The sequence below is a fragment of the Periplaneta americana genome, chromosome 17 (assembly GCF_040183065.1).
Source record: "Periplaneta americana isolate PAMFEO1 chromosome 17, P.americana_PAMFEO1_priV1, whole genome shotgun sequence".
Lineage (NCBI taxonomy): Eukaryota > Metazoa > Arthropoda > Insecta > Blattodea > Blattidae > Periplaneta > Periplaneta americana.
The window spans coordinates 19,319,007-19,332,022 of NC_091133.1; the positions used below are offsets into that span (position 1 = coordinate 19,319,007).

General features: G+C 35.1%; 1 protein-coding gene across 6 annotated transcripts in view; it reads left to right on the forward strand.

The window, feature by feature from the left end:
* The window catches only part of LOC138693213 (uncharacterized), a 394,304-nt gene that overhangs the window by 61,518 nt on the left and 319,770 nt on the right, over positions 1–13,016 (forward strand). For all 6 annotated transcript variants that reach the window (XR_011330253.1, XR_011330254.1, XM_069817007.1 and 3 more), the window contains exon 2: positions 7,187–7,332. Coding sequence is in view for 4 of the 6 variants with exons in the window: in XM_069817003.1 (XP_069673104.1) it covers positions 7,187–7,332 (146 nt within the window). In the remaining 2 variants the exon portion in view is untranslated. The remainder of the gene's footprint in view (positions 1–7,186; positions 7,333–13,016) is intronic.

Genomic DNA, 13,016 nt, shown 5'->3' on the forward strand with positions numbered 1-13,016 from the left:
TCAAACTGTACTCAAGTATTACGAATTCTGCAAAATTAATGAGCTCTATACGAAACTGAAGGGTTAGACCTAGTGAGTAATTCAATGAGGCCAGATGGTTATAGGCCTATATGAAGGATTTATGTACCACTTATTCTCTGCTAAAATGAGAGTAGTATTAGTAGTTATTGTATGAAGTTGTGAAAGCTCTATACATATGTAGTCAATAATCCAGTTACTCGAAAAGTGCTGTGCATTATATTTGAATAGAAGAGAGAAAGAACAAATTGAGAGTTGGAGAATAGAGAAGAGAGGCCAAATGCAGGCAGATGTGTACTAAAATAAAATGTTGGTAAACGTTCATTCCTGTGAACTCAACGTAAATCCTATTACCTCTACTTTATATGCAATGTAAGCTTGATTAAACAATCTGCTAACATGTTTAACTGGGATTGTGTTCACTTACAGTAAAAGCACCGTGGAAGAGAGTCCGCGGGATGAGATAAAAATTAATTATTAGCCTAAGTTTATGGGATGGGATGGTGTAGTGTAAAATAATTTTTAGAGAATTACCGAAAATAATCGAGTCTTCTTGACTTCATGTCTTGATTATAAGTTGTAACATAACAGTTCATATATCTATGAACAGATTATCGAATGCCTTCGTTATTTAGGCTGTATAAAATAGAGACCTGCAAAACAGCGCATACAACCGGTTTAGATTCGACGGGTCGGAGCCACAACCGGCTAGGATGAACATCGGACCGGATACTCGGTTGTCGAGCGGTTACGCCTGATGTATTGCAGAGTAGACAGAACATCAGGCGCACTGACATGAAACTAATGTTTTTCGAGTACACAACCGGAGTAACAAGGAAATTTACGTTGTCTTATTGAAAAAAAAAAAGTGTTTGCAAGTATTCTTACAGTTCATTCGACTCTATAACACATAGGCTATATTTGCTTTATTATTCTGAACTTGCAGTAACTTTAGAAGTATCGTTTATATTTTAAACTTTTAGAATTTTACTAATGAAAGTTGCTTATAGATATGTTAAACAATGTTATAGTTTTTCACAGAACAAGACGTGCATAAGCCATGCATATTTTTCTTACCAATAAACGCTATATAGCTGGCGTTTTTCTATACCAGTGTTAAACAGTATACGTCATGACTTCATCATTTGATTACGTCGTAACTCTTTCTCGTCACATATTGACTGAATCTTGTTCAATTTGTAAAACCCGATAATCGATATTACATAAGTTCATGTAAGATCGCGAATTATTTAGAACACAAATCTCACACAGAAAGAAATGGTACGGAGGAAGAAAATACGATCTCCAAATAACACCAGGTACATTTCATCATACAATAACTCTTTAACATTTTCTCAGTAGGCTATACAAACAGAGTAATAATATTGAAGGATATGTATTTTGTTTAATTACAAAAATATGTTTGCTTCAAATAGGAATACAAATAATTTGACACTTCAATACACTTATTTTTGTATTTCGAACTTGGAGTAATTTGACTAGTAACAAATAAATGAACAATGGACACAGTGACATCGAAGGAAATAGACGTAATATGTAATGTGAAATATCATAATGTAAACATATTCAAAAATATAATTACAATTCATTATAAAACAAAATAGGAAATAAGTACATACATTCCATTATGACGTTTGTACTTTAAACTAAAAAAATGTATAGGCCTACCTCTAAAACAATAGTTGCATGCTTTTTAATTATTTTAAGCAGTTGCAATATTATTTATTAAGAAATCAATTTAAAAAGATAAACAGTAATGTTATTTTCAACAATACGATTACTTTGGCTCCCAATGGTTGTTGTTCTGTACAAAATAAGTATAATTTACACATTTCTAAACTACGAATAACAAAAGAATAGCAAGTTTTAGAAACAAATCATTCTGTATAGAAAAGATCTACTTCAGAGATAACAAGTGTCATTCAAAGAACTATTTTATTACATACTTGCTAATATCAGTTATTTGATGTTCACAATTATTATTAGGGCCTATTATCATAGACTACATGATCAGAGTTGACTTCTTGTGTTTATGTATTAATAAATCTGTTTTACTAGTCTAAAGTTACGCTCGGTGGAAACACATACTCCTGGAATGGCCAATATTCGTTTCACAAGTGTTGCTAGAGAGGCTAGAGTTGTTTGGTCATCTTTTATTTAGTATGTAGAAAATGAAATAAGCATAATGTATAATGTGAGATATAATAAGTAAATAAATCCAAAATAGAATTACAATTAATCACAAAACATAAAATTAAATAATTATTAACTCTAAATGCATTCCTCCAAAACAGTAGCTATTCATATACAGGGTAGAAGTGAAATAACCCTGCAGAATGTACAGGGCGATAAGGTTCACTTAAATGAATGGAAAACCTATATTACGTTTTGTGATTAAATGCACGGTTATTAGAAAATTGAGTTGGAAGTTTCAGCAGTCTGGCAACATCGCCTCTAGTTGCACACTGCTTTTTCTTCTTGTAATACAGATTTAAGACGTCAACGATCTCAGGTCTGTCTCCCTAGGTCAAGCATATCAAAGTGGGCCATAGATAGTATTTGTCATAGCTGTGGTTTGACTTTTCTACAGTGGCCAGAAGATTGAAAACTCAGCTGAGAGTTCGATTGCTCGAAAATTAGTTGCTAGACTCTAGTCATAGTAAACATACTAAAATCATTGGTTGTAGTATGTTTCAGAAGATATAAAGTTGTTTTTGTTTTAGTTTTACTATTGATTGAGTTTACTGTTTTTTTAAGTGTGTCATTATTGTAATATTATAATTCAATTTTCTAGTGTAAGCAAAAAATACAACCTTGGTAATTTGTGGATACCGAAAGTTTTCGTCTGCAGTTTACGCTTTACAACGTCTGTAGTTTCACGCTACATGCTGTTTGTTTCTCTTGACGATACGCAGGTATAATATCTGGATGGTTCACTGCGATCTTCTTTTTATACGCCAGAGCCGTCCACCCACAGAGAGATCGAATCAACTCGAATACTCGTTAAACCAAATACTGAGGCAGTATGCAAGCAGATGTACTGCCTATAACTCCAGGCGTTCACTAGCGCTATGTAGGGTTTCTTAGGTTACAACCGGTTTTGCAGGACTCTAGTATAAAAGTAGTACATGCTGCATCAAGCACAAATCGGTTCTTGAATAAACATCGCACTTGATAAGAATGGCGGTGATAGTAATAGTAGTACTCAGGGTTTAAGCTAGAAAATAAATAATTATTGCAAAAATGCAGAAATGAAAAATTATATTTGTGCAAATTACGAAAAGCTTGTTCAATATTCTAAATAGTTGTACAGAAAGATAAAATTAATAATAATAATAATAATAATAATAATAATAATAATAATAATAATAAGGTTCGCAAGAAACAAAAAATTATGTAATTTGTTTCTTGGAGTTTTATTACTTTGAGTTTGCTCTATCACACTCTAGATATACTTATGTGAGTAAATCATACGTAGGTATGTTTAGAATCAAACTGCTGAATTTACATCACATTAAAATACGTTATTTTATGGGCACACTAAACCTTGAATTTATTTATGAGTAGGCCGTCCAAGATTTATTGTTAGCAGAGTGCTAACTCGTTTTACTGGAAGACGGCTTCGAATTACAGTTTTTACAAGATTCATGCAACTAAATCCTAGCTCACAATTTACAGTATGCGATGAAATTGTGGAAATCAATTAGAAGAAACTGTTCACTTAACTTGTTAACTTCTATGAATTGCACCAACACTTTGAAATCCATTCCTGAACATCTATTGCTCAATACCTTTTTGAACATTGCCCATGCAATTAGCATTTCATTTAAATCCAGATTAGTTCAAAGACATCTCTGATTTCATTTCCTCCATTACCATCTTCGTTTCTGAAGTCCAAGTTGGTTGTCGCATTTTTGCACATTTACGTTGAAAGTTTGTTGCATTTTTAGAAGTCTAGTAGTAAAATGCGACTGTGGCTTGAACCTGGTAGTACTGACGATGATCTCAGTGACACTGAAAGTGACATGGATAGTAATGATGGTGGTGGCTACAGTGGAGTGGTAGCTATGATAGTGACAGTTTTAGTGGTAGTGACAGTGGCTGTGCTGTTGATGCTAACACAACTAGCATTGATGTAAACCGTGCTGATTATGTTGGAGACGTGAATGGTAATGGCGGTCGATGGAGACGAAAGTTTTTATGTGGTGGTGATGATAATAGTAATAGAATTAAATTTGGTCTCGTACAAATATTGTGTATTTTCAACGCCATAAATCCGACGAAGATTCGTAATTCCACTTTGATTGAATCTATATGTCTCCAGGTTTAGAAATTCACAGAATGGAGATAAGAATTCATATACAGTGTAAAAGTAAATATTTCAAAGAATTAAGAATATGTAATACTAATTTTAATGTCGGTTATCCGTCCATTTGACTCCAAATTATTGGGTGAATACTCGTAGATTGTTAAACCGCAACACGGCAATTGGGATTTAGACTGCAGATCGCTCTGACTCCGGTTACGCAGAGAGCTTTCTACCGTAATAAGCAGCACAGTATCGGTAATTCGACACACTGCAAGCTAGTAATATAACACATTACTAGGCCTAAATGTAATCGGTTAAAATTCATTTCTTTCCTAAATTAAAACGAGAGATGCTGAAATTGTCTGCCTTCTTGTTCCAGACGTTTGTCGCATCTGTTTGAGGTCTCATGCTTCAGTTACCGTCGAGATAAGGAGACAATGTGTTTCAGATGCTGTTTTGCAATGCTTGCACAGTAGAGTTGTGTAAATTATTTTTGTACATTAATGTCCGGTTTTTGGAACGACAGTTATCTGTACATATACAATTAGATATCCTCTGATTGAGGTTCTGGCTGATATGTACCTCTATTATCAGGCAGTATACCTCACTTGACGATATGTGTCAGAGGAAGAACAATTGTTTGCATACATCTGAAGTCTGATTAGTGTAACATGTAACTAATGGGCAATGTATGCAGTGGAGGGGAAAAGGAACTGACCCCCTACCCCATTATCTCCTGGCCTAGTTGCCTCATAAGTGGTGCTTTTTAGTATCACTTTGTGAGGTTCAGACCTGTCTTCGTACAGTTGACTAAACAACAACATACAAATATAAACGGTTTAACATGCTGATATGTTTAAAATAAGTTTCCAGAACAACACGTATCGTCAACTTTACATTCATCATTGCTTCAAATGATAACTGTGCCTCGACCTGTAGTTACCTATCTGTTAGTGCTGATTCTAAAAAGTACAAATATGCGGCACTACTGCTTTACTGTTTCGTAAACTATAATAACAGATAATAAATAATACTGCAGGCTACATTTCATTTATTCATTTTCAACATTTTAGCGTTTTATCTATATAATTTACTCTTCTATGACATAGGATATTCATATTTATAAAGACAAGTGGAATTATCTTCGTCTTCCTCATGAACTTCAAATTCTGTATCATCAAATGAGTAATATTAATCTTATCGGTGCTCTACTAATACAAACAGTGTTTCGGGCTCCGAAAAGTTAATTTGAGCACTTCAATGGAATCATTCACATGGACGAATATAGAATATAAAAAAAAAAAAAAATGTGTAGCAATATGGCTGCCACACCCGTCACAGCCGTTTCCGATTGCAGTTTCTGTAGCGGAAGTTACAGCTAGACGTCTCTTCAATACAATTATTTACTTCGATGATCACGCCAAATACAAACAGTAAGTGATTTTTTAAAATTCTTATTAAGACTGAGATTGCTGTGTACATGTACACATAATTACAAAGTTCAACTAAAAACCTTGCACCTATCAAATATGTTGCTACAGAAAACTTCTTCAAACAAAAAACTATATATTATTAAAAATCACTAACAAAAAAAAATTAGTTTACCTATACAACTACGAACGTCGAGAGATACTAAACATAATATCAGTGCAGGTAAATTTATAAGAGCAGTTACGTAACTCTCTGTTAATTGAGATGTCTCAGAAATGAGGGATATGTCTGAGTTTTCCAGAGATAAAGTACAATGGGTTAGGTCGTGGAATTGAAGGGACCTCACATTCCTACTGATAATCCTATCCTCTGATACTCGGTGAAGCGTGTCCATAGTAGACTATAATGGGCTGTATGTGCTGTCACAGGATCCTATTGGAGAGGAGACGTGCGTATGTTTTTTTTCCAAAAGTTTCTGCGACAGCACGCATAGCCGACTATTCTATAGACGAACATGTATGACGAAGACATGAAAAGCTTCCTACCGTATGTGATATACGGGGAACTTTGTGAAAAACTCATGTAAATCGTGGAATATAACAGTGAAAATTAATTAAAATTCGTGTTTATTATTTTGGGATTGAGATCTGATCTGACACATGCAGGAACGCCGCCCCCTTGTTTATTTAAACGGTCATTTCTTAATAGCGTATAACCATCTAGGTGTAATGTCGCTGAGGATAGATTCAGAGATGAGAAGAGGATGCAAATTCTGATTCGAGAATATGGATTGAATTTCGTCCAAGTGTGCAACCAAACTCTGAGCGTTAATATGGGCTACGTGAAGGGATGAAGAGTTCTTGGAAAAAGCTGCTGTTAAAAATGTTGAAAACTTCAGGGTGAGAGAGAGGGTTCTGATCAACAGGTATAGAGAAAGGAATGGGGTGAGTGAAGGTCATTGTACAATGTTCTGTCAGAGACAACCGGATTATTACTGTCAAGAATCAGGGTATCCAACTTAAGAAAAAAAATGTTATAAATAAGATGAAATAAATAAAGATGAATAGACACTATTGGCACTAACATGTATGAATAAGTAATGTAGACTTTCAGAATGAATATCATATAACTTATAAAAGAGAAAAACTTAGTAGAAGTTCGGAGGAAACGTTCTGAAACATCGGCCTGGCTAGTTTTTGCTTAAAGTAACGTTCTTTTATCATTTTAAAATATTGTTGAACACTTTTATGCTTGATGTTTTTTTTACTTAATAAGTTCTTCAAGCACAAAACTTTGCACCAGTCGTTGACAACTACGTCCTTTCCCATTTTTAGAACCTGAGCAGCAAGTTGTTAGGATGTAAGTAACTAGTGCCGGCAGTAAGCAAGACATATTGTATATTTCCAGGTGGAAGTCGTGGTGGGTCAATCAGACCAGAGCCTGAGCGCGGAGATGAAGGTCGATCTGAAGACGTAAATCGGAGCAGCAGCGAGATGGATTCACCGACAGAAACCCAAGACGATTATGAGATAGCCTTGGCACAGAAATCACAGGTACTTACTATACACAACCATGATACATATAACAGTATTACAAAGTTTTTATTGTTGTATAGTACCAAAGTTTTTATTGTTGTATAGTACCAAGTCCCACATAGAAGACACTGCGCATGGTCAGGGACCTAAGCACAGATACACAAGCGATCGCAAACGGAGTAATTAAAATTCGTTCTACTTCGAGTGTTGTCGTAACTCGTTCAGAAACGAACTTGAAAAGATGGGAAAAAATTGATTTGCTCTAAATAATAGATGGATATTCTCATGTGTGTAAATAAATATATAAATTAGGTAAGTAAGTGAATATATAAGTAAACAGACAGGTAGGGGAAACTCGTAAAATTTGGCAATATGGGAAATTTGGCAATATTCTTGTATTTCTTCTATTGCCAAATTTCCTCCAGAGTTTTAAGAAGTTCAATGACACGATCATAGAGTGCAATATCTGAGTGTACTTTTAGTTTTCGTTTCATTCGAATCCGCGCATTATAGTGGCACATATTGTTGCTAATAGAAAGAAGTGTTGAATACTTCCTTTTCACGTGGTGGTTGTGTGGACTTGTGTATACAAAGACGGAAGAAAAGTGTTGTTCATTACCTACGCTTGTTTGTGCATTACATATCAAAAGCTGAGATTCCATGTTATAAGGTAAGCCATTTATATAATTAATATTTTCTGTTAATAACTCATCAGGCCTTGGCTCGTTTTATGTTCTTCTTAGCAAAAAATGTCTTCTACAGGGTAGTGTGAATTGGCCATTTTCCTTTATAGTGATATATTGCTGCTCTCTTTGAACAAGAATGTGTATTTGATGGTAAAATTTAAAAGTAGGGACGTATGAGGGATTTTTGGTCTTCAATGCAGCACTATGTGTGGTGAGTTGCAGATATGGCAAGGGAACGAGGACATTATTCTGAAAAATATTCTAAAGATGATTTGCGGGCTGCGGTTGGGAGTGTTTTGAAAGTTAGATGGTCGACTTATAGGACTTCTAAGAAGTACAATGTGCCCTTTAACACCTTAAAGAGATTTCTGTATGCATCCTCAGGACCCGATGACGTCATTCCCAAGAAAGGAAGACCCCTAGTTCTAACCGTTGAAGAAGAGCAAAAACTGGTGACATATGTAATCAAAATGCAAGAACTTGGGTTTGGGCTATCGGCAACAGAAATTAGAAGACAACCCTTCAATATAATCAATAAGAGTGGTCGGAAAAATCCTTTTTTTTTTTTTTTTTTTTTTTTGTGTACGGTATTTAGTGATTTCTTGTCCCAGTAAATTAAGTCTTATAAACCTTGTACCATTGTTTTATTTTGAAAATTTTATTTTTTAATCGTATTGCCAAATTACACCTGTACTATTGCCAAATTATCCTGATGAAGTGCCAAATATAGAAACATGTAACTTGTTATTTATTAGTGTGTTATGTGTAAAGTAATTTAGATTTGTAGAATTTTCTTTCAGAGGTTTATTGGGATTTAATGTTTAAACACATTCCATAATGGAGGAATATTTAATTTCAGAATATGTAACTACAAACTGTGTTAAAATACAAAATATTGCCAAATTAGACGAGTCCTCCCCTACGTAGGTAGGTGGGTAGGTAAGTAGATAGGTTGGTAGGTAGTAGGTGGATAGGTAGTGAAGTAATGAATGAGGGAATGAATAGGTAGGTAGAAAGGTATGTAGATAGACCGGCAGAGAGACAGGTAGGTAGTCAACGAATCAATCAATTAATGAATGAATGAGCGAATCAATAGATGAATGCATGAAACAATAAGTGAATGAATGAATGAATGAATGAAACAATAAGTGAATGAATGAAACAATAAGTGAATGAATCAATAAGTGAATGAATCAATCAATAAATGAATGAATCAATCAATCAATACCGTATATATACATATATGGTGCATTAGATCCGAAATTTAGATCTTTGTGACATGCCGCGCAGAAGTGAAGTCTTTCGTCTCATCTCGTCTCAATAGCTTGGACAACTCGGACATCTGTGTGTCATGCTGGAGGGAGCGGGTTCGAGTCTTATGCCTGTGTGGTTTTTTTTTTTCCCGGAATAACATTAAAATGGAGTTTTACAAAGTCTGGGGACCGATGTTTCACAATAACAAAATGTGGAATAATTACAGCTCAACTATTAGTTGTTATTAGATTTGATCTCACAAAAAAAAAAAAAAAAAACTAACAAACAAAAACTATTAATTGAAATATAGTGTGCCCTCCTTAAACAAAATCAAGATAAACACAATAATAATCTCTAAAACTTCATTTTAATGTTCTTCCGGTCGTAAACTAATCTAACCAGCAGCGTCGTACTTGGTAACAATGCCTCCATTTTTAGTTGCCTTAGATTTCTTGCTGCTGTCCTCAAACAGTTTCCTACGACGTTCAATTCAGGCCAAGATACTAGTGTTTCACAAGGTTTAATTGCATTTACCACAATTTCTGGGAAATTTGCAATACAATTCAGAGAACTTTTTAGCTAGAACTTTTCTAAGCGTTCGATTAATTTCAGTCCATTTTTAAAACACAATATGTAAATTGTCATTAATATTCTTTACAATGTTATAACGTTATCAGTACAGTTCACTAAATCTAGTTTCTTCAGTATGTAATAAAGAGCTCTTCTTTCCTTTCAGAAAACCCGCTTTATCTTCGCCAGACATGTAATAGCTTCCTCGGCGTAAACTGCGCTCGTAAACCTTAAAATAAAATATATATCCGAATGTGATGAAAAGATGCAGCTGAATTTAACATTACTTTAAAGTCGAGCCTAATAATAACCCATATGATTCGGGCAATAATCATACCAATTTTTGTTAAGCAAACTGAAACATCGGTCCCAAAACTGTAAAACTCCATTTTAACGTTATTCAGAAAAAAAAAAAAAACTTAATGGGATAAGGCTCGAACCTGCTCCCTTCCGCATGACAGGCTGAACCGTCTTGGCTACTGAAACGAGACTAAAGGCCATGCTTCAGAGTGGCAATGTCCTTATGTTATCGTGTGAATCGCGCAAGGAAACGACCTCCAAGAGTCGACCCATTACTTTTTTCAGGTACTGTACATTTAAGGGCTGGGACCAGCCTCATGGGCTAATGGTCAGAGCTTCTGACTACAGTTCATAAGGTCTAGGGTTCGATTCCCGGTTACAACACAAGAATTTTTCCTTGAAGGGGAATGTTCCTTTGTTCGTCCATGGTCTGGAAATTAGGTTAGGCTTAGGTTTAAGATCTCTACTGGCAATTCATAATCATATCATCACCGTCATCGGGACAGCGTAACTCCGCCTTCCAGGCGCTCCAACCTCAGAAGTGGGTTACAAATAAGCCATTGCAAGAGAGACCAGAAATGTCAAATGAAACCTGGTGGCATTGGATTAAAAAAAAACATTAAGAGCTGGGAGACTTGTTTGACCACATATTCTAACTAAATTGTTGAAAATACGCATGTTTTGCTTCTGCGATGACGACGATTCAAATGGCAGGAAGGACAGCGACAACGTTCGTTCATTTGTAGTTTTCTACCCAAGGATAGGTGTTTCACTGAAAACCAAGCATCCTCCAATCTTTCTTATTTTCTGCCTTCCTCTTGGTCTCCGCATATGATGTATTTATCTTAATGTCGATTAAAATAAAGTTGTGGTGAGGGCGACCATGGCGACGGAAAATGGCATTGTAGTTGGCAATTTTGGCGATGAAGACCTTTTTAATGATATAGATGATATGCGTGATTCCAGTAAGCCCACATTCTGACGAACTCATCCTAACCTCAACTACGCAAGGTGGATGTCATTTAGATACTACTAGTTTTTCATACAGAATTGTACATACTGCCGTAAGACAGAATTTATTAAACTTGTTTTTAGATATGGAATTGTTTCCACGAGAAACAATTGACCCTTTGCTCAAAAACCATCGCGAGTGACTACTTTAAAAAATGGAACTTTCTTTACTGTTGGAACCATAGACGCAAAACACGTTCGAATTAAGTGTCCTCATAATTCAGGATCTGTACATTACGATTATTACAAACAATACTTTTTCCATTTTATTGTAAAGGATAGCTGATACAAATTACAAATTCATAACTATTGATGTTGGCACATGAGAAACAAAGCGATTGAGGAGTATTTTCCCCTTCAGACGTACCTATATAAAGGCTTGGAAAGTTATTTTTAGGTCTCAGCGTAGCGAATTTGCCTGCTAATCCGGAGCTGCTTATGGGCGTCGGTTCGATTTCCGCTTGGACTGATTACCTGGTTAGGTTTTTCCAAGGTTTCCCCAACTGTAAGGCGAATATCAGGGAGTCACATGGAAAATCCTCGGCCTCATCTTGTCAAATACCATCTCGGCATCATAAACCCCCTCGAAGTTAAATAACCAAGTGCGTCATTAAATGACATAGTATAAATAAAGTAATATTTTTAACATGCCAAACAATGAATATATTTCGTCAGCGGATATTTTAGGTTCCTTTATATTGCCAAATGAAGTTTTGTAATGATTAGTGTTAATGTAGACTTACGTTACACGGGCATGAAGTATATTATATCACCTATTAGAATACATTTTATTGTGGTTAGTCTTGTGTTGGTAACGTTTAGGTTAGCTTACAGAATAATACTTGCAGCACATAACCTAGAATTATTATCCGTTAATAAGTATTATTCTGTTATATTGATATAAGAATGACGGATATGAAATTTCTTGCTCAAATCCAGAATAGACATATGACACGGTACACACAGGATAAGTTACGAAATGTATATGAATTAATAAATAAGTAGATAACGATTGATACCACTTCATACGAGTAATATCACGTTTGTGGTAAGTTTCCTCTCCTTCATATCCCACAGACTCCTATTTCAAACACTACACTGATCAATTTTTCAGCATCCATTGCAGCAGTTCTGACGAATTCGGATGAAAAATCAAACTAGTTTGAACGACAAACTGATTTTGACGTATTCGTGCAGCAACTGACTAAGAGCATCTAAGCACTGTAACCGCTTCCATTAGGTTGTCCGCAGTTTTGTTCTAACATATTCCTCAGAATACGCATCCACTGTAATCGCAGCCTAAGAAACAGTCATTCGTTATTAGGCCTGTATCAAGACAGCTGTAAATTATTATTTACAAATACAGTATCCTATGAGGGACAAATATTTCCATGACTTTACAATGAGAAGAAAGAAAATGCTGTTACCAACAAGTTTATTTGTCACCATTTCTCTGTATATATTCTGTACATAGAGAGTACAAGTTTATCACGGGTGACATGGTCTAAATGTGTTTCCAATTATTCTACTTCCCAATAAACGTGAAGTGTACATCGATCAAATTCCAACAGAATTAATACAAGAGAGTGGAAGCGCATTGTCTAACGAAATTTATAAGTTTGTACTTGCTAATTGGGAAAAGACAATTTTGCCAGAACAATGGAAGGAGTCCTTAATTGTACCTGCCTTTAAGAATGGGGACAAGACTAACTGTAGTAACTGTCGATAAATATCACTTTTGATGACGCCATACAAAATATTGTCCAATATTTTTTTGAGAAGATTAACTCCATATGTAGATGATATCATTGGGGATCATCAGTCTGGTTTTAGGCGTAATAGATCGACTATTGATCAGATATTTTGTATTCGACAGATATT